General features: G+C 40.7%; 1 protein-coding gene across 7 annotated transcripts in view; it reads right to left on the minus strand.

The window, feature by feature from the left end:
• NPHP4 (nephrocystin 4) overlaps positions 1 to 26065 on the minus strand; it is a 205788-nt gene that overhangs the window by 73640 nt on the left and 106083 nt on the right. For all 7 annotated transcript variants that reach the window (XM_030222550.1, XM_030222549.1, XM_030222546.1 and 4 more), the window contains 5 exons: positions 21181 to 21309; positions 15452 to 15603; positions 7339 to 7530; positions 4195 to 4379; positions 246 to 406 (listed from right to left, as the gene is read on the minus strand). In XM_030222550.1, the coding sequence (XP_030078410.1) occupies positions 246 to 406; positions 4195 to 4379; positions 7339 to 7530; positions 15452 to 15603; positions 21181 to 21309 (819 nt within the window). The remainder of the gene's footprint in view (positions 1 to 245; positions 407 to 4194; positions 4380 to 7338; positions 7531 to 15451; positions 15604 to 21180; positions 21310 to 26065) is intronic.

Genomic DNA, 26065 nt, shown 5'->3' on the forward strand with positions numbered 1-26065 from the left:
GGCGCACCTCCCCAAAAAATATTTTTCGGCCGCGCGGCAAAAATGAAATTACTGCAAGAGCCACGCGGTAGCCGTGCAGTCACTCCATTTTGGCGTGTGTTGGGCGCACGTAGACGCTTATGCGGCTTAGTAAAAGGACCCCTAAGTTCCTATCAAACCTTAGAAATAATACTACTGAACATGGTCAACAAAAGCTACTCATTTTCAATGTTGTAAGGTAATTTACAGAAAACAAATGCTCAGACCTTCATCTCAACAGCAGCAGAACCAATAAGAAGCAAAGAATCACCATCCCAGATATCAATTTGTAAAGTCTGAAGGGCTAAATAACGAATAAACCAGCGCTTCTCTCCTGGCTTTAGAAATTCAGGGTCCACCATATACTTCAGTTGGAATCCTGGAGACCCTGCAGAGGGGAACGTGTAAGAAAATTGCTTGATACTGTTACATAAACACAACCAATCACTTTACTCAAGAGAAAAGATGATATATTACATGTCATAATGATCTTTTTGCAGCTGCTACTTCCCTAATTGGAATAAAAGTGACAGATATGCAAATCATCTGTAACAAATTTAAATAAAAGACTTTTCAGTGAGTGTGGAATAAAGAGTGTTCGAAAATTAAAATATGACTAACCAGCTTATACCAAATTTTGTGTATGTATCGTATCAGTCACTGAGTGCCTTCCTTTGTTTACTCCATTGAGAATAAAATGATTATTATTCAGGAAATGCCTATGTGGCTTACTAGACAAATGTGGCACAAACTAACCACCAGCTTTTAAAATGCTGAGAGTGAGAACACTGCAAATCTTCATTCTGGAGCTTAGCACAACCCAGACAGAAATGTCAAGCTGGCATCATCCTCCTTGACATCTAACCCCAATCCTCTATCCTCCTGAAATAATTCAAGGCATACTTTATTATTTGAGAAGGAAATACTTTATAGGTGGATATACATAAGTGCAGCATACATGAATTTAAATGTAATATTATTGCCAACTTCCAACAATATGCCAATGGAACTTCTCTAATCTGGGCACACACAGGGCCGGTGGAATACAGTACGCATAGCAGAGGGGCGCCAACATTTGGGGGGGGGGGGGTGCCAGAGACTGCCATGCTTACCCTTGCTTTCCCCCCCCCCACACCACAGCAATGCCGCCATCCCTCTCCCACATACTACTACCTTGCCGCCCGCCCTGGTGGTGTAGTGGTCTCTGCGGCTGTGGGGGCAGGAAAGAATTCTACTCTTTCCTACCTGGTGCCGTTACTCCATATCGGGCACTCTCCACTTTTCTCTTCTGTGCCACGGACGGCCCCACTGTATTTTAAAAATGGCTGCTGAAGCTTCCGGCGGGGCAGCCATTTTGGAAAAACATGGCGGCCTCACTACTTAATTAGGGGCACTTGCATGCATAAGTTTGTAAAATAGGGTAGCTACACGTGGAAGTGGCATATTTACATATGGAAGTTGTGAAACTGACATTCCAACTCCAGCCTCCTAGGCCCAGTTTTGAAGTATTTATATTAATTGTTCTGTATTGCTTCTTCTTGTTATGTAAGCTGCATTGAACATGAGCTTTCTTGGGAAATTACGGGGTAGAAATGTCGTCATAATAATAATAATAATAACATATCCCAGGCTGTACCTTCACAACTAGATTATATATAGTCTAAGATTGATTCACTACAAGGCCTCAACGTTTTAAGTCCCTATGTCCTAGCATTGTTGTTTTCGGTGAGTCTGCTAGTTAGGGATTTCAAGATGTGAGAATACCAGTGGCCTGCTTGTCCTTGGAAAAAGCGAAGTTATTCACCAGTAGCAGGTGTTCTCTGAGAACAGCAGGTCAGGTATTCTCACAAACCCTCTCACATCCCCTAGGAGTTGTATTTCTTCAGCTATATTATTCTACTGAGGAACCTGTGTTCATATGTTGGGCGGGAAGGTACCCAAGCATAAACAGTGGATGCTGCTAGAATTTTCTAGTAGCTGTATACGATAGGCAGCATCCGCACTGGGCTCTGTTGGATGGTATTACCCTGATGTGAGAATATCTGGCCGGCTGTTCTTGGAGAACACCTGCTATAGGTGAAAAATCCCACGTGAAAGCTGCTAGGTTTGTACTGTTCTGTTTATCCACATGCATGTTTCTAAAATGGCAGCTCCTGCTGTACATGTCAGCCAATACATGTGCAATCCAGCAATAGAACTGTAACTGGGCATATCCCAACCTGGACATTTCAATTCCAATCTCTTCGTTCTATGCAAAATGAGCCTTCACATCCACTTTATAAAAATTACCCCTGAAAAGCTACAGAAATTGCAGCTAAAATGAAGCTATGAGCATTTATACCAGATCACGAGCATATGCAAATGTTCGATTAAAGTAAACTGTGACGCCATCCATGGTATGACCAAACTTGTTGCCTGAATACATTTATTTCAGAATAAAAAAAGTATGCTTGTTTTTGTCACCCTGCTTACTTTTACATGGGGGGGGGGGGGGGGGGGGAGGTAATTATATAAGTGGAATTTTACAGGTAAAAATGCCTTTATACAATTACTCCCAAAACAAGTAGCACTTTTTCTAAAATCACTATTTATACATATATGGCAGTTTACATGTATATCTCTGGTTTTTATATGTGCAAGTGGTGCCTAAAATTGACTCCTTAATGCCTTAATTTTCTGACAAGAAATATAATTGGATATATGCCATTTTTAGAACAGAACAGAAAATGAGAATTTCTGTCTTGGCTTTCTGGATCAAATTTTCTGAATGATTTGAATATGTTGAATTTTTATTAGTTTTATTTGTAAATAATTTAACATCTATTTTCTTTCCATCAAGTTACTTGGGAGTCATTAATATCATACTAAAGGGTAAAAGGTAAAGGATTTGATACACCACCTTTCAATGATGGAGGTGGATTTTAGACAAGACATACAAATCAGGATATCTCATGTTTCAGTACAGGATTTGTGCAAAATTACTTCCTGAAATGGATGTTTATGTGCTGGTTACATGTATAAGAAGATCAATGTTATATAACCATAAATGTTTAAAATATCAACAAGGCATCACAGGCACGTAAGAGTGTATGAATATTGTAAAATACCATCATACATGTACGTGTCAGAACATACATGATATACATGTCTAAGGGGTCTTTTTACTAAGCAGAGCTAAAAGGTGGCCTGCACTAGCGCCAACGTGGGTCTTTCCCGCACGCTAAGGTCAATTTTAGTGCTGCCAGTAAATGGCTGATTTTTACATTTCTGCAATAATGGCCACATGATAATTTTCCCATTAGCATGTGGCCCATTATCAACACCTATTTTGTAGGTGGTAAGGGCTTATGTCTAATCCTGCGCTAATTAGTTAGTATGCAGCAATGCCCAGGCACTAACCGATTAGCATAGCCAAACATGCCTTCAGTGCTAAAAAATAAATAGTATTTTTTAGCGCTTGGGTAGCACGTGCACAAACAAAACTTACCATAGGACAGTAGGCTATTTTAAGGTGCGGTAAGCATGCATTAGTGCTTACCACAGCTTAGTAAAAGGGCCCCTAAGTCAGCCATTTTAGAGAACTGCACATGTACTTTTCCCAAAGCTGTCACAGAGCCCATTATCCTTAGCCACTTTCACTTTTTCAAGGATGGAGGCCACATAAACCACTGGGGAATTAAGATGGAGAACTCCCCTAATGCTCCAGTGGAACGCTGCTAAATAGGAGCCCTTTTCTGAAACTTAGACATTCCGTGTGGCAGGTGTACATCCTGACAATTGATCTGTTTGGACACAGATGTGCATAACTCTTCTGCAATGGGAAAGATATGTACATGCTTATTTTTAAGGTCCACCCTAGTCCTGCTCAAAGCACCGTGCCCCCCTTGCCATAAGCACATGTGTGTATCCTGGCTTTCTAAAATCAGGATTTAGACAAGTGTACAATATACATGTCTATATAACAGGTTATGCACATCTAGAACGTGAATATGCCTTCTAAACTGACTGCTATATTGTTGGGGTTTTTTTTGTTGAAATATTTTATTACTTGAACTTCTACAAACATTTTATAACTACAAGAACAGATCACTAGAAAGAAGTCCACAACCACTCAATGCAGTTCATTGACTTGGGCCTTGTTTATATATATAAGGAAATCTTTCGTATCATACTTACCATAATTAATGGACCCATCCTTGTTAATCTGCATTAAGATTTGAGACAAATCTGAATTTGCCAAGCCAGATTGGTCCATGTTTCTCAGCTGCAATCGTGGGGTAGTTACAGGTGGAAAACGGTAAAACTGGAAAGTGAAGTAAATTGTGTTTGGCCATTTTGCTTGCATGCCTTCCTGAGGAATCCTAAAAACATCAACAAAAGAAGTACCTGTTGTTTCAGGGGTTATGTTTAATTCATCAAGTGTTAAATCGTATCCAAAACAAGATCATGAAACTCTTTTTGATACTTAGGGAGGAAATTATCAACATGGGTTACCGTTAAGGATGAGTTATTTTACTAAAAGTTGTGCTATTTTAGCATAGGGTCTCATTGCATAAAATGGGACCCTGTGGTAAAATAACCCACCTTAATGGCAGCCTACATTGATAGCTCCCCTCCCCCCAACAGATTGAGATATGAAGAGTATCTGCTGAAAAGTTGCGGTTAGCTTGACAGAGTTTAAAAAGGGGTTAGACGGTTTCCTAAAGGACAAGTCCATAAACCACTACTAAATGGACTTGGGAAAAATCCACAATTCCAGGAATAACATGTATAGAATGTTTGTACGTTTGGGAAGCTTGCCAGGTGCCCTTGGCCTGTCGTGGACAGGATGCTGGGCTCGATGGACCCTTAGATTTTCCCCAGTGTGGCGTTACTTATGTACTTATGATTGCCAGGGACCCTGTGGTAAAATAACCCACCTTAGTGGTAGCCTACATTGATAAATCCCCCCCCCCCAAACAGATTGAGATATGAAGAGTATCTGCTGAAAAGTTGCAGATTGCCAGGGAGCAGCTCAGATCCACTGCAGGAATGATGATACTGCTCCACTGGATTTGTGTGACTAGCAAAATCATGAATTTGTATAGAAGTTTAAAATCACACAAACACAAATTAGAGAACTGAACTGCTATGCTCACCAAGAGACACTGGCATCTCAGCTGCCATGTTAAGATAGTTCAGATTTAATTTCAGTTGGGAGATCACTAAACTGCACTTTATTAACTACAAACGTGCCTCAAATTATAGACATGAATGTGCTTTAAAAAAGCTAATTTTATAAACAAATGTCTTGCTATGCTTCAGTTTCCAAGACCCCTAAATTTAGACATGGCTAGGAAAGATTGGCATTTGGGTCAAAGGAAACTATTCCTCACTCTCTCCCAATCTGCATGATTTTTAAACAGATGATTGCCTAGAAACTTCCTTTATTTTTCTCTGGTGTTGCATGACATGCAGAGTCCTGCACCTCTGCTTTCAGTTTTTGTCTGCATGTTTTTTGCAGTTCCGTATTTTGTATGAGATGAGAGTCATGTTCTGCATTTACAACTGAGGTAAAGGATTCTGCTGGCATGTGGTGTCTGTGTAGGAATCTGTAACAATCCATCTTGTTCTAGTTTTCCAGTAGCAGCTATATTGGTGCTCTAATGTATTTCAGTAGCATAATTAAATGAAATAACTACTTCTAAAGGTTAAAGGTATGGGTGGGGAAGGAATGAATCTTAGTGGGGACAGGCGGGTGTGGGTTAGATTCCAGTGATGTGACCTGGCTATTTTTGCACCTTATAAGTATGCCACAAGATGAAAATTAGGACACTTATCGTAAGAAGTCTGAAGAGTAATATTGGACCGCTCGAGTGGTCCTAATATTCAAGTGTGAAAAGAACATGTATTTGCTATGTATTGGTGTTAATGGAAAATTTGGGAAAAATTTAATAAAACAAAATAGGCAAACAAGAAAGTTTACTGATGAAGAGGCTTGCTCAGCTAATAGACCCCCGTTATAGAGCAGGTCGCTCAGCTTCTGAAGTCTTTTTTTTTCCTTTTTTTGAGAACGCCACAAAATGAAAAAAAAGTTGAAAAATTAGGAAACGTATCTATTTTGAGAACAGCTGGACTTAGTATTACTTAGACAACTTGTTATAGAACTATTGAATTATTTCATTGGACATGTTTACTGCCAAAAATTATTATTTAATCATTGATACTCAACAGACACATGTTATCTGGATATGCAGCATAATTATATTTTTAAGTGAACCAATTGCCTGTATATGTATAACCTTATATGGATAACTTATCTGTTTAAAATTATAACTGTTATTTAGGCAGTTCGCTTAACCACTTAAAGATATATTGTGAAAAGTGGCTGAATTTTGTATGTTCTGTATAACAGTTGGTCCAATCCAATTTAAACCACACATCTTTGGCTTTATAAAGACTTGTACAGCCGAAAGCTTAAGCATGGTCAACGTGCAATACTGGTCCTATAAAGAATTATCAACCCCATTGATTAGAGACCAAGTTATTGCACTGTTTTAAAACTCCCCTTCTTTGGTGTGGCTAAAAAGCATGAGCAGTATTTCAAATGCACAAACTTTCAACTGCATGGTTAGGGGAGTAAAAACAGAATGCACACTTCACACATGTTGTTTTGAAAACGCTATCCTCTCCGCCGCACTGCACATATTACAGGTACAAAGTATGCATGCGTTTTCAGTGTTTGCCCTTCAGATTAGCTATTTTTCAAAGAACATCTATGTATTTTAAATAAAAAAAATGTTGACATGGCAGTTTCCTTTTGCTCCTTTCAGGTTCCAGCTCAGTCAGAACCAGAGCAAGGATAAGTTATCTTGAGCTTTCATTTGCAACTACATGGGTATTTCCCCCCCCCCCCTTATTTTCTACTCCCTCCCAATCTACCTTAGTCAAATCAATGAAGTGACAGTCCTTGTCCAAAAGGCCATGCAGAATGTTTCTTTCTGGACCCCTGCAATCCTGGGCCCTAATTCTAGCCACTAGGTGCTGCCATTATGTGGCTATAACTCCCTCCCCCTTCCAAGACTGTAAACATTAGTTTCAGCATCTTCTCTACTCCTGGAAGCTGCGGCCAGAGACGTAGCCCATCCCCTTTTGTATGGCAAAGCACAGCAGTGCTACTGACTCACTGGGATCACCCTCTCTTCTATTTTTAAAACACGAAGAAAAGGTTTTCTCTTAGCAAAAATATTCAGCTTCTCATACCTAAAAAGTCACTTAAAGATTAATTAAGTAGTCATAACGATTATAGACATATTCAGCAAGTAGCCTATGGATTTCTACCTGGTAAAGGCAAGAAACTGTAGAAGGATTTCATTGCACTGCAGATAATCTGCCTCTTCCCTTTGAGCATTAAAAGTCACAGGATCAGAAGGGTCAATTATTTCAGCTGGTTCATTGTTGCTGTCCAGGATTTCAGGAAACCCAACAGAGTGTAGCCGGGCCAAAGATGCACGACTGAGAACAGAAGTAACCCTGAAAAAGAAGTATATTTGTCTTTTTGGAACTTTTTGGTTGTTTTTTTACCTCATTTGTTTTTCATAAAAACTGTAAGTTTCAAATGGAAGAACAGTTGTTAGGACACATTTTTCACCGAATATCAGTAAAAGACTTTGACAACACCAGACTGTGTGATCTGATGATTCTGATATCACCTAGTAAAATATTCCATCCTATCTAGTTTGATAATATAGCAGCATTCAAATAGGTACTTACCTATGCACTTCCTCCACAGTGAATAGACAAAATAACTAGGGCTATATTTCGATTACAATTTTTAAATCACAATTAAAAATAAAGGAAGCAGGGAAAACTTAATATAACAATACCGTATTCACTAATAACCTTCCTACAGGCCTCACCCCATTCCCATGGCGCACACACACACACCTCTCCACCTTTTTTCAACCCTCCCCATACTCCATTCATCTTTTTTTTCAGCGTCCCCCCATACTCCATCTAAGCTGTTTTCATACCCCTCCCCCCGCCTTGCACACTGACCGCTCCAGCTTGGCATGAGGAGCTGCCCAGTTGCATGTAGGGCTTCTTCCTGCTCCTCTGCCATCCTTTGAGCCATGCAGGCCTCCATATAGCCCGTGCGGTTTAAAGGAACCTCTGGGGCAGGGGCGTAGCCAGCCTTCCGTGGGAGAGGGGTCCAGAGCCCGGGGGGAGGGGGCACATTTTAGCCCTCCCCCCGGCGCCGCCCCCCCACCGCTGACATTGCCGCCCCCCCCTCCCGCCGCCGCTGCAGCCTACCTTTACTTTTGTTGGCGGGGGATCCCACTCCCCGCCAGCCGACGTCTTCTTCTTAGTCGCTTCCTGTTCTTCAATTTGTTTGCTGACATCCTGCACGTTGTACGTGCAGGACGTCAGACAGAGAACAGAACTGTTCTCTGAGTCTGACGTCCTGCACGTACAATTACGTGCAGGACGTCAGCAAACAAATTGAAGAGCAGGAAGGACTGAGAAGACGTCGGCTGGCGGGGAGTGGGATCCCCCGCCAGCAAAAGTAAAGGTAGGCGGCGGCGGGTTCGCCGGGAGGGGGGTCCTGGGGTGAATCTGCCGGGGCCCCGGCCCCCTCAGGCCCCACGTAGCTACGCCACTGCTCTGGGGACCAAAGTGAACAGAAGGAGGAAGCAGCCCTATGTGCAGCTGGCCAGCTTCTCCTCTTGCTGCACTGGAGCGGTAAGTGTGCTGGGAGGGAGGGAGGCAGGTGGAAAAAGAAACTCTGTGCTGCTCTGCACTGCAAAAGCAGACAGCCTAAAATTGTATGTGGAAATAGCAGAATTCTGGTAGTCTGTGGAGGTGGGGAATTCTGCATAAATTCTGCATTGTGCAGTAGCGCAGAATTCCCTCAACTCTCATCCCTCCCTCCAACTCATTCATTCGGCATTAACCCTCATCTCCTTACCTCCTTTCTTCTAATCAAAGAACCAATTTGTACAAGATGACCAGTGCATGTGCTGGCAACCCATGAAGGTGCTGCTGGGTCCTGATCTCTCTGAGGCATACTTGTTAGAAATGAGCAATACCAGCAGGGCCTTAGTGGGCTGTAAGCACATGGACCAGAACCGCAGGGTTGCTAGCAGGGAGGGAGACAGAGAGTGATTAGGAAGATCTTGGGGGGGGGGGGGGGGGGGGGGGGGAGGGGAGGAGGAGGAGGGCCAGAATCATAGGGTTGCCGGGAGAGAGGGAACAATGAAGATGACCTTGGGGGGGGGGGGGGGGGGGGGAGGGCGCCAGAACTGTGGGGCTGCCGGGAGGGAGAAGCAATGAAGAGGAACTGGGGGTGCAGGGGGGCCAGAACCATGTGGCTGCTGGGAAGGAAGGAAACAGACAGCAATGAATAGGACATCGGGGGGGGGGGGGCGAGATGGGGGGGCACAACCATGGGCTGCTGGGAAGAGGGAGAGCAATGAAGAGGACCTTGGGGGGGTGGGGCAGGGGGGACCTGAACCGTAGGGATACTGGAAGAGACAGAGACAGACAGCAATAAAGAGAACCTGGGGGGGGGGGGGGGGCAGAATGGGCAGAACTATGGGGTTGTCAGAAGGAAGGAAGAAGACAGCAATGAAGAGGACCTTGGGGAGGGGCAAGGGGGACCAGAACCATGGGGCTGCCAGGATGAAGGGAGACAGAAAATGAAGAGGTCTGGGGGGGGGGGGGCAGAACTGTGGGGCTGTTGGGAGGGAGACAGAGCATTAGGAGGAACGCTGTGGGGGCAGGGGGCTGCAAATGAGCTTACAGTTCTCTCTCTAAGACAAGAGGAGGCACTGGCAGGCAGTGGCACAGGCATGGGCATGCAGCAGCAGGCGGCAGCTCGAGCAGACAGCAGCAATTGGCAGCATGGGAAGTCAGCACAAGGTGGCTGGATACAAGCTCTGAACAGCCTCACTATGGGGGTCTTTTACAAAGCGTCGGTAAGCCTAACACGGGCTTACCGAACACTAAATCAGGACTACCGATGGCCCAACAGGGCCACCCAGAGCAAGCTTGCGTGGTGGTAATCGGACATCGTCGCATACTGCCCATTTACCGCTGGGTTACCGCGGGAGCCCTTATCACCGCCTCAATGGGTGGTGGTAAGGGCTCCCCACCGCATGGACATGTTTGTCTGGGGGCTTTTTACCTGCTGTGATAAAAAATACCCTGGTGCAGGTAAAATGGCCCCCTCTGCTAGCGCAGGGCCTTTTTTCCTGCAGCTTGGTAAAAGGACCCCTATCTGCACTGCTGATTGGTTCCCTGCCAAAACTCCAGGCAGCCAATCACAGCCTTGATGAGATAATGAGGCCGACCCCAAGGAGACTGGAATGGCAGGCTTTGGCTGGAAATGATGTTAAGACAGATGTGAAGGCACAGCGAAAATGTCATGATTAATTTTCCTACTCGCGATAAATTATTTTTAATTGCAATTCGTAAAAATCGCATTAATTGCCACATTAATCACAATTAACGTGCAGCCCTAAAAACAACTTTTTCCCTAAGGTTACTGAAGTAGAAAAATCACCGTCCATTTACTGAAAGGTCTAGAAAAGATGGTGTACACTCAAAATCCTAGAAACACCTGTTTAAAATGATTAATTTTCTCTGACATTTTGACACAAACTTTTATCTAATGGATAGAAATGATTAACTGAAAGGAGAAAATATAGCTTATCTTTTGAGTGTGTTTACTGATTCCCCTTCAGTAAAGCTAGCTTGCCAATATTCTTTTTTGTTTCATAGTCTAAAAACATCAACGAGAGGGGGAACTTATATCCTTAAAATATATATAAAATACCCTGTAAGGACAACTTTGAATGTCATTCCTTTGCCTAAAACAGTGTCCTATGTGTGGACATTGGTGCTTGTAAAATTGTACCTGACGTTTAACTAGCAGAACAGAGAGGAGACATTTCTGGGGGTTGGGCTGTGGAAGGATTTGTATTTATGTGCATATTTTTTTTAAAATACACACATATGTGTGCACGATAACCTGGAAACTTTGTACGTGCCAAAGAGCCTAGTGTAACTATAAATACATAAATTCCTTGAGATAATTTTCAAAAAGGCAGTATGCACCTACTTTCACTTTGAAAATTTGCCATATTTGATCAAGGAAGAGTGCGTACACAATATATATCTGTGCACTCAGTTATAAAATTACCCACCAAAGCACTATAAAGCACAGTTTTGAAATGTCAGGTTAGGAAAATATACCCCAAAATATAAAGTCCATGATTGATAATACAATAGGTATACCAGAAGCATGTTATTAAAAAACTTGGCACAGAATATTACCTTCCTGAAATGTCAAGATATCATCACAATGTTTGTGCAATGCAATTTAGCTATTTAAAAGAAAGAGGATTGAGAATGCTTCATTGCTGATAACAGCCTTAGCCATAGTAACTTGATGTGACATTTACAGGTGATCACTGGATGCTTCTTTCCCATTTACATAAAATTGGCTTATGCAGTAAGGTGTCTGCTTGGTTTGTCTTCTACCTGGATTCCAGATCCTTTGATCTCTCTTTTAGTTCTATGCTATTATCCATAAGCTATTTTATGAGGTACTCCACATTTTGGTATTTGACTCTGTGCTATTTAATCTGTTCATTAGTCCACTGAGCACCCTCAGAATCACTAGGAATTAATGGCTATTATATCACCAATAACCATCCTGATCTGACCCCTCTTAATGAGTGCTTGGACTCGAAGCATTGGCTTACTAATAATAGACTGGTTCTTTATTCTTCAAAATCTGGAGTCAAGTGGATTATGAGGTGCCAATGCTATTTACACTTCAGCGGGACTCCCCGATTAAGCTTGTAGATTCACTGAAGGTTCTTGGTTGCCATACAGACTCTAAGTTTAGTTTTGAAATCCTACGTCTTTTGTAGTGAAAAGTTGTTTTATTGCCTTGATCCAGCTACTCGCTTTTCGGTCTTGTGTCATTTAGGAAGCATTGAAGATTTTGATACATTCTTTTCTTTTAAGCCATGTGGATTATGAGAACATACTTTATTGCAGTATTACATGTGTGAATTTAAAACATCTACAGAATATCCAAAATCTTGCTACTGGGTTAACTTGTTAGGTCAGAAAGTTATGATCATGTCTCTCCACTCCTTCCTTCTGAACATTGGCTTCCACTTATTTATCAGGTATATTTTAAATTGCTACTTCTTGCCTACGAAGCATTTCTTAAGGAACTCCCACCACATGTGGGTGACTATGACAAAATGAGGAAAATGGTTAAAAAGAAGTTGAAAGGATCGTCTGCAAAGATCAGTAAGTTAAATCAGGAATGGACGTTGTTAAAAATATCATTGTAGTCATTCCCCATCCACTTCCTGCTCCCTTCACCTGCAAGCAGGTACCAGGTAAAATAGTACACTGTAAGCATCATAGCCATGTGGCAACTGTTATCACAGCCATGCGCTAACCGCTACTGTGTGCTAATTCATGGGGTAACTGTTTACAATATTTTAGTAAAAGGGCCCCTTAACCTGTTAGCGTAAATCAAAATGATCAACCAATGAAATTCGTATTTCTCTGCTGTGTAAAAACAAAAGCATCTTGTGCAAAGTGAAAATTTCCTACACAGAAAAAAAGGTGAGAAATTACATTCATAATAATATATAGTAAGTGGTGAAAAAGACCAAATCAATTGACCCAATCTGCCCAGCTGATTTTTTTCCTCTAGTTTTCTATCGCTTTGTGTAAATGAGAATGGGTAGACTCGAGAGGACAGCTGGTCTTTAGTTTCTGCCAATTACTATGTTACTGTGAACATGCTTCCTCCTCATTCTGTTCAGATTTTCATAACTTAAATGATCGGATCAAAGACTTATCTTTTGTGTTTTGCTGTCTGGCTGATGATATGATTATAGATGCTATGAATTGTTTTCTTAGTATGTTGTCGAGCAGCATTGACGTGGAGCTAGAAGAAGAAATCTCATAAAAAAGTAACTGCAAAATGAAACTTAAAACAAAGTACTTGATTTTATAACAGGATGCTTATGTGAGAAGTCCAAAAAAGGTGCCTACTTTAAAAATCTATTTTATAAAGGCAGCATGGGCACCTATGTGCCTTTATAAAATAGGCTCACAGATCCAGCTCCAGTTACAATAATGCACCAATGACGATGCAAAAATTTACATCTGCTCCAAAGGTGTAGATTACGTGCGCATCTACATATTTTATAAATTCACAACTTTTACACATGCATGCAGGCACAACACTTTATGTTACATTACAACTGATACTTCTAGGTCGCACATACCAAAGACTTAGATCAGTATAGTTTGCATATCAAGAACAGGGTATACCCTAGATCATAAACCATCCCCAAAACAATGAACTCTACGAAACTCACAAATTATTCACAGAATTACAAATTTTCAATATAACCAAGTCTTCAACATTTTACGAAATGCCAGATAACCAGTTTCATAACGTGTATGTTGTGGTAGCATGTTAAGGACAGAGCTAGGTGGACTTCAAAGAAAGACCATAGTCAAGTATATAGTCTCACATTCATTGCTGATTTTAATCTTGAATTGATAATGAATGTGACTGTTGGGGAAACTGGATGGATCATTCAAAGTCTTTATCTGCTGTCACTTACTATGTTCCCCAACTTAGATGCCTGGTAAGAAAACCGGGTGGAAAATTCTGATCTACAAGTAACACCCTGAGGCAAAGGAAACTAGAGAGCAAGATAATGTCTTGATAGTTCTTTTCACTTATTGCAACTAAGGTAGCATATATTGTGGGGTCCATCCATATATAATTAAAAACACAAAGCTTGAAAACTTAACGAGCCTCAGTTGGCAGCCAATCCAATTTACAAATCATCAGTAATGCACTGTCATAAGAACTTAATAGCCATACTGGGTCAGACCAATGGGCCATCTAGCCCAGGACCCTATTTGCAACAGTCACCCATCTACGTCATAAGTACCTGGCAGAAAACCAATTAGTAGCAACATTCCATGCTACCAATCCTGGGGCAAACAGTGGCTTCCCCCACATCCATCTCAATAACAGACTATGCACTTTTCCTCCAGGAACTTCTCCAAACCTTTTTTAAACCCAGATACACTACCCACTTTTACCACATCCTCTGGCATCGAGTTCTAGAGCTTAACTATTCTTTGAGTGAAAAAATATTTCCTCCTATTTGTTTTAAAAAGTAGTTTCACGTAATTTCGAGTGTCCCCTGGTCTTTGTACTTTTTGAAAGAGTGAAAAATAGATTCACTTCTATCGTTCTACACCACTTAGAATTTTATAGACCTCAATCATATCCCCCCTCAGCCGTCTCTTTTTCAAGATGAAGAGCCCTAACCTCTTTAGCCTTTCTTCATATGGGAGAAGTTCCATCCCCTTTGTCATTTTGGTTGCTCTTCTTTGAACCTTTTCTACTTCTGCTATATCTTTTTCGAGATATGGCGACCAGAATTGAACGCAATACTCAAAGTGAGGTTGCACCATGGAGCGATACAGAGGCATTATAATATTCTTGGTCTTATTTTGCATCCCTTTCCTAAAAATTCCTAGCATCCTGTTTGCTTTTTTGGCTGCTGCCGCACACTGGGCAGAAGATTTCAGCATATAGACTACAATGACATCTAGATCTTTTTCTTGAGTGTTGACTCCTAAGATGGACCCTAGCATCAGGTAACTATGATTCGAATTATTCTTCCCAATGTACATCACTTTGAATTTGCCAATATTAAATTTCATCTGCCATTTGGATGCCCAATTTCTTTTTTTTTTTTTTTTTAAAGCTTATGCTGGTCCTGGTCCAATATTCAGCCAGGAAAATTCACCCATTTAAGCTTTTGCGGGCCTCAGTTGAATATTGCTGACACTCGCATAAGCCCCAGCTCCTCCCCAGCATTCCCCCTGGCCTGCTCCTAACCGACCCACATTTTTTTAGGTTGGTGAGAGACAATATTCAGCGGCACTGCCCAGTTTAGTACCGCTGAATATCGGTGGTTGGGCGAGGACAGGCGATTTAAGCAGGCCAGAGCCTCTCCAGCCCGCTTAAATCACTCTATCAGCCCCCCCCCCCTGTATATAATATGTAAACCACTGTGATTTTAACCACAGAAGAGCAGTACATCAAATCCCATCCTCTTTCTCTTATAAACTTTAAAAAATCTGTGTATTTTTAGAACATATTTGTGCTAAATATTTGGTGGTCAGAATCTGGGCCAAACCACCAAGGACTGTTCTAACAGGGTCAGAATAGAAGAAATATAAAATGAAATCATTCACTCATTTTTATTTTGTTGCTATTATGTAACTAAATAGAAGCCAGCATCTACATTCAACAAATCCTGAATGAAAAAGGGAGCATTCAGTTACACAGTATATATTACCTTCATGTGTCTTTTAGTCTTACCTTCCTGTCTGGGTTCCCATAGCCACAATAGGAGCGTGCACAGGGGAGAAAGCCAGTTCCTCCAGCTGATCCACTTGAGAGGATTTGGGGGCCAAATCATTTTGGCTCAGATTGACTTCCAGATGAGTTATATTACTAGCATATGGAAGCTCCTATTAAAAGATGATCAAATTCAAATGAAAGTGAAAATTTACAAATTTAAATATGCATAACTCATTGGTCTTTATGCCAATTGACTTATCAAATCAGAGTTCATTAAGCAAGACCCACAGACCCAGGACTAATCTTTCTTCATTAAACAGTTGTGCAGGGCAGACAGATATGAAGGTCTGCTTCATTCACTCTGTCATACATACGAGTCACAACTAAACCTATGAAAAATGCCTAGGGTGTGGAAATACAAAATCGTTGGATAATAATAAATTACACTAATTTCCACCTAATGAAAATGATATAAAACTCTAAATGTAGTACCGTTCTACGAATAATACAGGAAGGAAAAAGGCCTCACGGAACTCCTAGATTTTAGCCATTTAATAGAGCTTAAACGGGTCTTAATAGATCCTCTGTTCATCATTGGCCAGAGTGATACGTAGTATTCAATGTCACTCACACGTCTGCAATTATACTGAGCAAAAAAATGATACGTCGAATTCAATATCACTCATAAATTAGCAATTATACTGAACCAGTCTACATTATAATGCAAAAAATATGGTATTGAAAGAGCACTTATCTTTCAAACCGCTAGCTGGATGCCGGCTGATATTCAGACTGGTGCCCGGATAAAGTTAAGGCAGCCTTTTTGCTGTCCTAGCTTTATCAGGCACTTACCCGGTTAGCAGACTAAAAATCACTGCTAACCAAGTAAGTCCAGACCCTGTATTTTATAGTAATCTCACAAACATCATGTTTTTTCCAGTTCTCATGTTTATGCAATAGCTCTTGCTAAATATAAATATATATATATATATATATATATATATATATATATATATATTTATATATTAAGGGTGCTGACCTCCAAGGACTGAATCTGGCTCAATGGTCTGTGCTGATGTTCACCAGTACTAACTGGTTAAGTGCCACTGAATATCAGCGGAAAACATAGGAGTTGACTCTGTGGGTGCTTGAGCACCCCCAATATTGAGAAAATAACTTGTAAGTGTCCAGGGAGGGGTTATTTCCATTGGGTTTAGCACCCCCAATAATTTTGAAAAGTTGGCTTCTATGGCGGCAGAGCCAGCCAGTGGGATTTAACTGGGTAGGAGCAATCATGCCCAGTTAAATCCCACTAAATATCTACCCTCTCTTCTACCTGACCACACCTGCACCATTATCTTCTGCTACCACCCAAGAGATGTGATCAAGATAACACTGAAGTTTACTGGTTACTGCCTCTCCCACAGTTTAATACCCTGCTTTTACTTGCATATTAATGGTTCTCTTTTAAGCTGCTGTTGTATCTCTTCAATTAGCATTAGTGTTTGGGGAGACAAAAGCTATATTCTCTTTAGCAGCACCCAATTTGCCACTGTTAAACTTTAATCTAGCTCTGTGGATTTTAAGGTTATTCTGTACAGGTATTAGGTTTTGAGGCACTCTGTCAAATCTTCTATATAAAAAAAAATCAATTCAAAGTCCATAAAAATTCATTTATTAATATTTCAATTTTCACTACATGTATAACACTTTTGTCATATTACAAGGAATCGGTGCTATGTGTTTCATGGAGCCATAAACCATATTCAGAGAAAGATTTCATTAAGCCAAATGAAATGTACAATAAGGCCTCCTTTTTATGGATAATTGTAAGATACTTTTTTATTAGGTCAGCCTTTTAAAGTAGTAGTTCAAGGCAAGTTACTTTCGGATAGAGTAAGTCACCTCCCTGTTCCCAGAGTACTTACAACCTAAGTTTGAACCTGAAGTAATGGAGGGTTAAGTGACTCCTCAAGAATTTATGGAGCATCAGTGGGATTTGAACCCTGGTTATCAGTCTGCTACTCTAACCCACTAGACTACTCTTCCATTCTCTAGGGTAGCAATTAATTACATTTTTCTGTTTACTATGCTTCTGTCTCTTGTAAAGACAGTTGATATGTTATCATGGTAAAGCTTGGGAGTCACTCAAAAGTGATGGCATAGCATCTATAATCTTTGTCAGCCAGATAGCAAAATGGCCCAAAATGGCCACCGGGATCTCCTGCAGCAGTCTCAAGTCCCAGCAGTCATTTTGGCTTAGGAACTGGCAGGGGAAAGAGCAACTGAAGTTCACTCTTACCTGGAAGAGGTCACTAGACCACAAGGAGATTTAAAAGGGAGGCCTGGGTAGCTAGAGGGAGGGGGGAAGGGAGGGAGGCATGCGTGCCAATAGACCACCAGGAGGGCAGAGGGGCTTTGTGGTGGTGGTGGCTGGCTCGCTCTCTGCCCGGGGGTGGGGTGGGGAGGAGACGGTTTGGGTTTCAGGTGAAGCCAAATGGCAAATTTCAGTTGCTGATTCAGTTTTGCTCGAAACCATAAACCCGGTTTTAGTTGGACTCTAATTCAAGCAATCTTTGTGTAGGGCAAGTAAAGGGCATCAAGCTCACATCAGAAAGCAAACCTCTTCTAATTAAATCATAATGCTGTCTTAGGGGAATTTTTTCTGGCAGCTAGCAAGATCTGCGAAACACTGTCTGGAAGGTTCAAGGATGACAATGTCAATATCCAAGCTCTTAGGACTAGGTGACTCTATGATAGCATGCAATAGAGTGCCCTGCTCTTGTGTGATCATTGTTGGATAACACTCCAGTCTCATAAGACTTCTGATGGAAAGGTACAACAGAAGCAGGAACCATGTTTGTCTCAGCCAGTGACAGCCTGTGAGAATCACGGTTCTCTGATCTTGCTTGAACTTGAGAATAGTCTTTGCTATGAGGGATATTGGAGGATATGTGCACAGAAGACCCCCCCCCCCCCCCCCCAATATAGGAGAAAGGAACCTGAGGCTAGTTTTCCGTGTAACCCTATCCTGGAGGGAAACTGAAGTACTTTCTTGTTGGATGGAGTGGCAAAAAGATATGTTAAGGGGAGGGCCAAATTCCCGAAAGGTCCTGTGGATATCTTTGTTATCCAGAATCCATTCCTGAGCCAAAGGTCTCAACTCAGATTGACTGCCAGGACATTATCTTTGTCTGGCTCTGAGGCATATACCCTGAGAAATGGCCCATGTACACATTCTGATGGTCTCCCAACAAAGAAGGTATGACCATTCCTCCCTGCTTGTTTATGTAATGCACGGTCATCTAGCTGTCCATTTGAACCAAGATGATCTTTTTGGACAACCAATCCCCGAAAGTCTTTAGAGCATTCCAAATAGCTCTTAGTTCTAAGAAATTTAACTGAAGAAATCTTTCCTGTGCAGACCAAACATCTTGGTTGTGAACAGATGTACATGTGGTGAAATGGCCCAAATCCTTCTAGAAAAGATTTTGGGGTACCATTTTCTATGTTGGGCTCTGGAAGTGATGTCAACAATTCTTGAGGATTCACAGCTCTGCTTGTCCTTGAAGAATTCCTCCTTATTATGTCCAGACTTTCATAACTTAAACCAGAACAAATAAATATCTTTTGCATTTTGCTATCTGGCTGACAACATGATTATAAATACTATAAATTCACAAGTGAGTGACTGCTAAGCTCAGGGCTCCGTTTAAGACAGAACACAGAAATTGGAATCGAGACATCCAGGCTGGGGATGTGTCAACTTCTAGTAGTATTTCAGAAAAGGATCTGCTGACATAAAGCCTTTTCTTTTCTAAAATACACGGTTATGCAAATGTATACACTGGTTACGTGTGATGGGAACAAGCATTTTACAACTATCAATTTCTAAAACATCAATGGAGGCAACTAGGCAACATACACATCCAAGCATCAGCACCTAAACACGTAAGTTGGTATTTCAGAACCTACACTTGTTAAGTGTTGATGAATAGAGGTGTATGTGTGTCATTTTCGAAATCTACACATCTAAATTCTCCCAATTAAGTACAGAGTCTGTAATCATTTGGCGCATTCAATTTTAGGAGAAACAAACACTGGGGATTAAGAGAGTGATGTCCTCTAATCCCTCCTGTACAGTGATGCCAAAAACAAGCACTTTTACGAAGCTTTTATGTACCCGGGAGCAGCTACAAATCCCAACGCTGATCACAGATAGTACATTCTCCTTCTGAAACAGGGGTGTATTTTTTGGCCCCGTCCTATCCTGCCTAAAGTAAATCTCAGCTTTCTAAAACTGGATTTTCAATGTTTACCTAAAATACGTGTGTTAAATACCACTAGTTACACATGTACATCGTGAATAGGGCCTCTGAAGTAAAGGCTGCATTGTTCATCGTTTAGGAGCAGCCCACAGATCAAAATGGTTCGCCTCATTACTTGATAACAGATTCTTTAAGGTGGTTATCTATATCAGGACACTCTTAGTAGCTACTCTTCTGTGGAGTGCCCCAGGGTTCAGCCGCAATAGTCTCTATGGATACTCAGCAGCACTACCCAGTTAAGTGCTGCTGAATATCCATGGACAGCCCGCTCCTGCCTGGTTAAATTGCTTTGAATATTCACTAATAATCAGGACTGAAGAATGCAGAAGGGTGAAACTTGTTACCCAAAAGTTGGCTACTAGCATCTTAACAGTGAGCAAGTTAACTCTGGCAGCCGCTCGGAAACAGAGGGCCACCCTATCAGTAAGGGTTCCTGTTATTTATTTGATGTCCAAGTTGACTGCACTGTGGAGGGGTAAAGTGACCTTCTTTTATAAGGTTCGGTATGTCTATAAGACCTGGAGAGACCAATTGCTTGTAAGTGGACTACCACTTGACAATGAGGACGCTGCCCATTATCCTGAAGTATAGTATGGCTCGGGAGGGGGAAGGGGCTATTTATTTATTTTTTTGCTACTATGATCAGCAACTTAATATTGCACTGCATTTCTGTTTGAGGAAAGTTGTGTTGATTGATATTATTCTGAATGGAAAGTGGATTTTGTATACTGTAGTATCTGCATTTGAAAATAAAAATATTTATTAAAAATATTTTGAATATTGACCTGTAAATTATTTAAGTTAAGCATCAAAATATCTGCATACATCAAATTATTACTTTAAAAGGAGCGAAGCCTGTGAAATCTGGGATTACTTTAATCAGTGGGATTTGAATTAGAGACTTAAGTATATGTATTGTTAAATAACTTCTGTTTTTTAAAAGAGAAAGAATGTAATCAGATCTATTATTTCTAACTAATATTGGACAATAAGTATGTTTTCAGTGAAATGATTTGACTATACACCGTATTAGTCTTGAAGAAGCCAACCAGATGATCAATGTGGAATAATGAATTATAAGACTAATATCTGGGGATAATCAGGTTAATACCACATTTTTTTTTCCTGTTTACTGTTTAATTGATCTCCTTTTCTTGTTTCACTCTCCCTATTTAGTGGTCTAAGGAAGAGAATAGAATTATCTGACTGAAATAATTCCTACATATTACTTTCTCTGTATTTCCAGCAAGTTGTTTTATCGCTTGTCAAAATTTAAATGGTTATAAATAAAAAATGTAAAAAAAAATATCTGCATACATGTTACTATATAAAAAAATAAATAAAATTAACATTTTTGCTCAACATATCTAAACAAAGCAAAAGAATTTTCAAAACAAATAAACAAATGCTGGTACTTACAGCATGTGAGTGCTGATATGCCATGGGAGATGGAAGCAGCTGACCTGGAATCTGCTGCTGCAGTAGTGTTGCAGTTGAGTGGCTTATAGTTGGATAGCGAGGAGATGTGGAGAGCTGGGATATTGACAACTGAAATGAAAAATGACTTTGATTAAGACACTAATATCCAGCCTTGCGTTTGAGGCTCTGTGCATGAGATTTTATAAGGCAAACACCTGTTGGTTTATTACAGTTAGAGCACCAAAGATGTCAAGAACCAATTAAAACGGAATGACAAATTGATAAATGCACATAAAAACAGATGTGCATATGCAAATCAGTGTTCAGCATATGCACATTCATATTATAATTCATTATTTCTGCCACTTAAATTCCAACAAATAAACATAGTTACTAATGGCTGCTACTGGTTTTGCATGTGTTAACATGGTTACAGAGTACTATTTCACCTGAAGTCCCTTTTTATGCAGTGGGAACTAGTAACTAACAACATGGCATTTCAATGGTAGCACACATACCTTGAGCCCTTTTACTAGCGCATTAAGCAATTAACATGTGAATTAGCTCTACTACCCATGTTAACTACATGCCATGTTAGGGGGCAGGAAGTGGGCAGGTTATCAGCAGAGAATAAGTGTGGACTGTATGTTGCAATTGGTGCACAATTGTCCCATCATTGCTAATGGTCAGTGACCCTTGGTGGTATACCAAGGGCGGTGGGGGGGGGGGGGGGGGGGGGGGGGGGGCGCTTTGGGTGCACGGAGCTGCTGTGCGGCTCTCGGCTCCACCGGTTCCCTGCTCCCTCTGATGTTACTTCCAGTTCTGGGGCAGGGAACCGGTGGAGCCGACAGCCGCACGACTGTTCCTTGCACCATCAGGAGGTAAGAACAATGTGCCTGGGGGGTGGGGTGGAGGTGATGCGCTGGGAGGGGGCAGCTGACCTAGGAACACCACTGGTGACCCTCTGTGTGTTGGTACAGTTACCGCCTCTTCAAGAGGGGGCATTAAGTGTATCTGCGTTAACTGCAAATATTCACACATGGGGTACGGAACTTTCCTGGTGGTAACTGGAGGCTTTGTAGCGCTATATAAATGCTAAATAGTAGTAGTAGTAGGATATGCTGGACACACTCCCAAAACTAACTGCACAGTATTTGCACTCACTGAACGTTAATTTTTGCTGTTAAAGTGCTGTAGTGCAAAAACTTATCACACTTTATGTAAATGGCCCCTTTGTTGTATCTTTAGGATTGTGGGTCTGATATTCAGGCACGATTGCAGCTTCTACAGAATTGTGCAGCTAGCCTGATTTCTTGTCAGAAAAAGTTTGATCATGTTACCCCATTGTTGAGGGATTTGAACTGGTTGCCCGTAAGGGCCAGAGTTGATTTTAAGTTGGCTTGCTTGATTTTTCTTGGATGTAAGCTACATTGAACCACAAATGGATACTGTCCTATGGATATTGTCCTTTGGATCATATACTGTTGTTAACTTATCCGACAGTATGTTTGTCAACTCGATCCAATTATTTACTAAATTTGGGTTTTCCAGCTGTCAGTCGGATCTGCTTTAAGTGTTTCCATGACAGCTCTTTTAGTTACATTGCTGCTAAATTGTGGAACACTATTTCTCTTGGAGTATTGATTCATATTTTCAATTTAGACAACCTTTGAAAACTTTATAGTTCGACAAATATTTCTGAATATGTAAATCTTTTAATTATTTGAATGTTAGTGCAACACACTTTGATTCCAGTTGGATTTAATGGGATATAAGAGCTGGAAATGGAATGAATGGAATAGTCGGTTAAGTGCCATTTAACCAGCCAGGTGCCATTCCTGGCTGGTTAAATGGTGTTGAATATTGGTGGTGGGGGATTGTATTACTTTTATAAAATTACACAAAGAGAGGTTTTTATAGCTTTTTTTATTCTTGATCTTTTGTAACCCACTTTGAAACTTACTGTGAGAGTCAGGATATAAATTCCACATTAAATTAAATTAATGCAGTATCTGCATTATGCTCCTTGCTCACAAAATGAAGTCCCCTGTTCTGTCTATATCATATATGCTTACTTAATTGGGTCCCAGAATGTACTACTAAAGTCACACAGGAAATCAGGAGTAAGCATGAAAAAGGTAGCCTCTGGAGTTCACTGTAGGTTCTTTGCGTCAAAACATTAGGCCACATTTCTTCCATTTGCAACAATAAGCTAAATCTCACATACTAGATCAAACCTAAATGTTTTATATTTTACTACATAAAGAGGCGTATTTTCAAAGCACTTAGACTTACAAAGTTTCATAGCAACCTATGGAACTTTGTAAGTCTAAGTGCTTTGAAAATGAGCCCCAAAGCGGCTCATTTTCAAAAGAGAAAATCATCTACAAAAAAATGGCATAAGTGGCATTTGGACGTTTTTCTCTGCAGTGTGTCCAAATCATAAGAGAGCATCTCGGTGTGGGATTTGGGCGTTCCCAAAACTTGAAAGTTTTTCTGCGATAATGGAATAAAGCAAAAACATCCAGGGCTAAAAGTTAAACGGTTTGGTCTAGACCTGTTTCAATCATGCCTAAGTCACACAAAGGTGCCCTAAATTTTATTTATTTATTTATTTATTATCTCATTTGTACCCCACAGTGTCAGGCTCAATGTGGCTTACAATGCACCACAGAGGCAGACGCCAATGCAGTAAAATGAAGTTAATTCAGCAGAAAACCTACAAGAGATAATGGGGAAGAGCAGGAATAGACGGAAGGTGAAGGGAAGCTTTGAGGGAAGAGGGATGTGTCCAAATGTCTCTAGATCGATGCGCTTCCAGCAGTGGAGACACAGGAAGAGGCCATGGGATAAGCACTTCTGAATAACATGGTCTTCAGAGATTTCCTGAAAGTTAGATGATCTGTGATGGTTTTTATGGTCCACGGCAAAGAATTCCAAAGCTGAGTGCTAATGAAAGAGGAGGTAGCATACGTTGACTTGTACCTGCAGATATAAGGGTTATTATAGTGGGTTTTGGAGGGCTCACCATACAATATAAGGGGGTAATGATGAGATGTGTACCTGGGACCTTTTATGTGAAGTCCACTGCAGTGCCCCCTAGGGTGCCCCATTGTTCTGCTGGCATATCTATGTGATCAGTCTAATAAGATTTCTGCCCCTTCCCAAATACATCTTAATGGCTTGTTTTTGTGCATTTTTATTCAGTTATTTATTATGAAAATGGTCCTAAAAAATAGACACACTGAGCACAAAAACATCTAGCAAATGGCTATTTACAAAACTAAAAGTTGGACGTTTTTCTGGTTTGACAATGGCCATGTTCACTACTGGATTTTTGGACTTTTTCACAAAAATGTCCAAAATCGGATTTAGACGTCATATCTAAAATCAGTTATTAAATGTCATGTTTCATTTTATTTGATGTCATTTGATGAAATGACATCTCAGAATTTTACACAAGAACACCAAAGTAAGTATTTCCCCATTTTCTCAGAATTCAGCAACTTTTCAAAGTTCTGTGGTTAAGCTTATCAAAACATTTGAAAGACATCTAATGGGCAGAGACACGAAACTTCAGCTAGTCCAAAACTCAAAGAACATTAAATGTTAATACTATGCGATTGATTTCTTCAGTTCTCTCTAAAAATTTCATTGGATACTTTACTTGTTCCATCTGACAGTTAAAATGAAACTCGCCACAGAATTGTTGCCTATAGGTTACTTTCCAGAATCAATACCACTATAGCAGTCTCCATGCCATTACATTAAAGTATCGAAAACAGAATATACATTTCTAAAAAGCATGAAAATTTTCATTTTCTTTGCATGAAAAGCATAATATATTCTGCCACATAACTTCTAATATGGACATTTTACTGCTCTTTTACTAAAGAGCTCTAAACAGTTAGCATAGGTTTTAGCAAGCGCTAATGGCTGCTGTATGCTAACTGAACTACAAAACCAAAGATCTGAACTCAATGCCTGCAAATAGCAGTACCTTTTACTTTCTCTCTTTAAGCATTATTTATATATATACAAGTTCCTGATATTATTTGTTCTTAGTTTATTTAAGAGCACCCTCGGAAGACACCACTTATAGAGGCAATATCATTGGTTATTTTGCCTAGTGGCATAGCATCTCTTCATCGGGCTTTCCCTTAATTATAAATTTTTTAGAAGTGCTATTGCAAACACACAAGAGTGCTCAAACTGAATGTGCTCAATAAAAAATAAACTTATCTTATCTTTTAAATCATGTCCATGTCTCTGAATTCTGTAATCCACATAGGCTTCCCCTGGTTGCACCCGACACCGCGGGTTTCAATGCTTTCCTCAGGGACTCGGGTTAATTGCCCACACCAGGTCCACAATGACCTGTAAGCTGAGACACCGACGCTAAATGCTTATGCTGCCTGCTGTATGCTAACAGCAGCCGGTGAAGTAGAAATCCAGCAGTAGTTGCACGATGGGATGGCGACTGGGTAGGTCATGGATAGAGATTAGATGTGGACTGCAAGTTGCAAATGGTAATTAACATGCACTGTCAAATGTGCAATTAGAGAGGATGTACTTAATGACACCTTGACATCAACAGGTAGGGAACTTGTCTGTGGGGAATGCTGGAAATGCCCAACAAGTCAATGCACTATCTTTGCAATTACTACACACTAGACTTTGCAGCTAGTGCAAAAACATACCACACCTTAGTAAAAGGGCCCCTTTGTTGCCATGCACATACTTTTCCCCTGTACTATATACTGTAAATATTTTCCGCAATTCATTTTCCTTATGTGTACGAAGACTTTTGCTAAATGGTCAGTGGCACCCAAGTAACATTTTACTGGTCATTGCGTAATAAGGTATTAAGGACTAATGCACTTAA

Source organism: Microcaecilia unicolor, chromosome 13 (genome assembly GCF_901765095.1).
Source record: "Microcaecilia unicolor chromosome 13, aMicUni1.1, whole genome shotgun sequence".
NCBI lineage: Eukaryota > Metazoa > Chordata > Amphibia > Gymnophiona > Siphonopidae > Microcaecilia > Microcaecilia unicolor.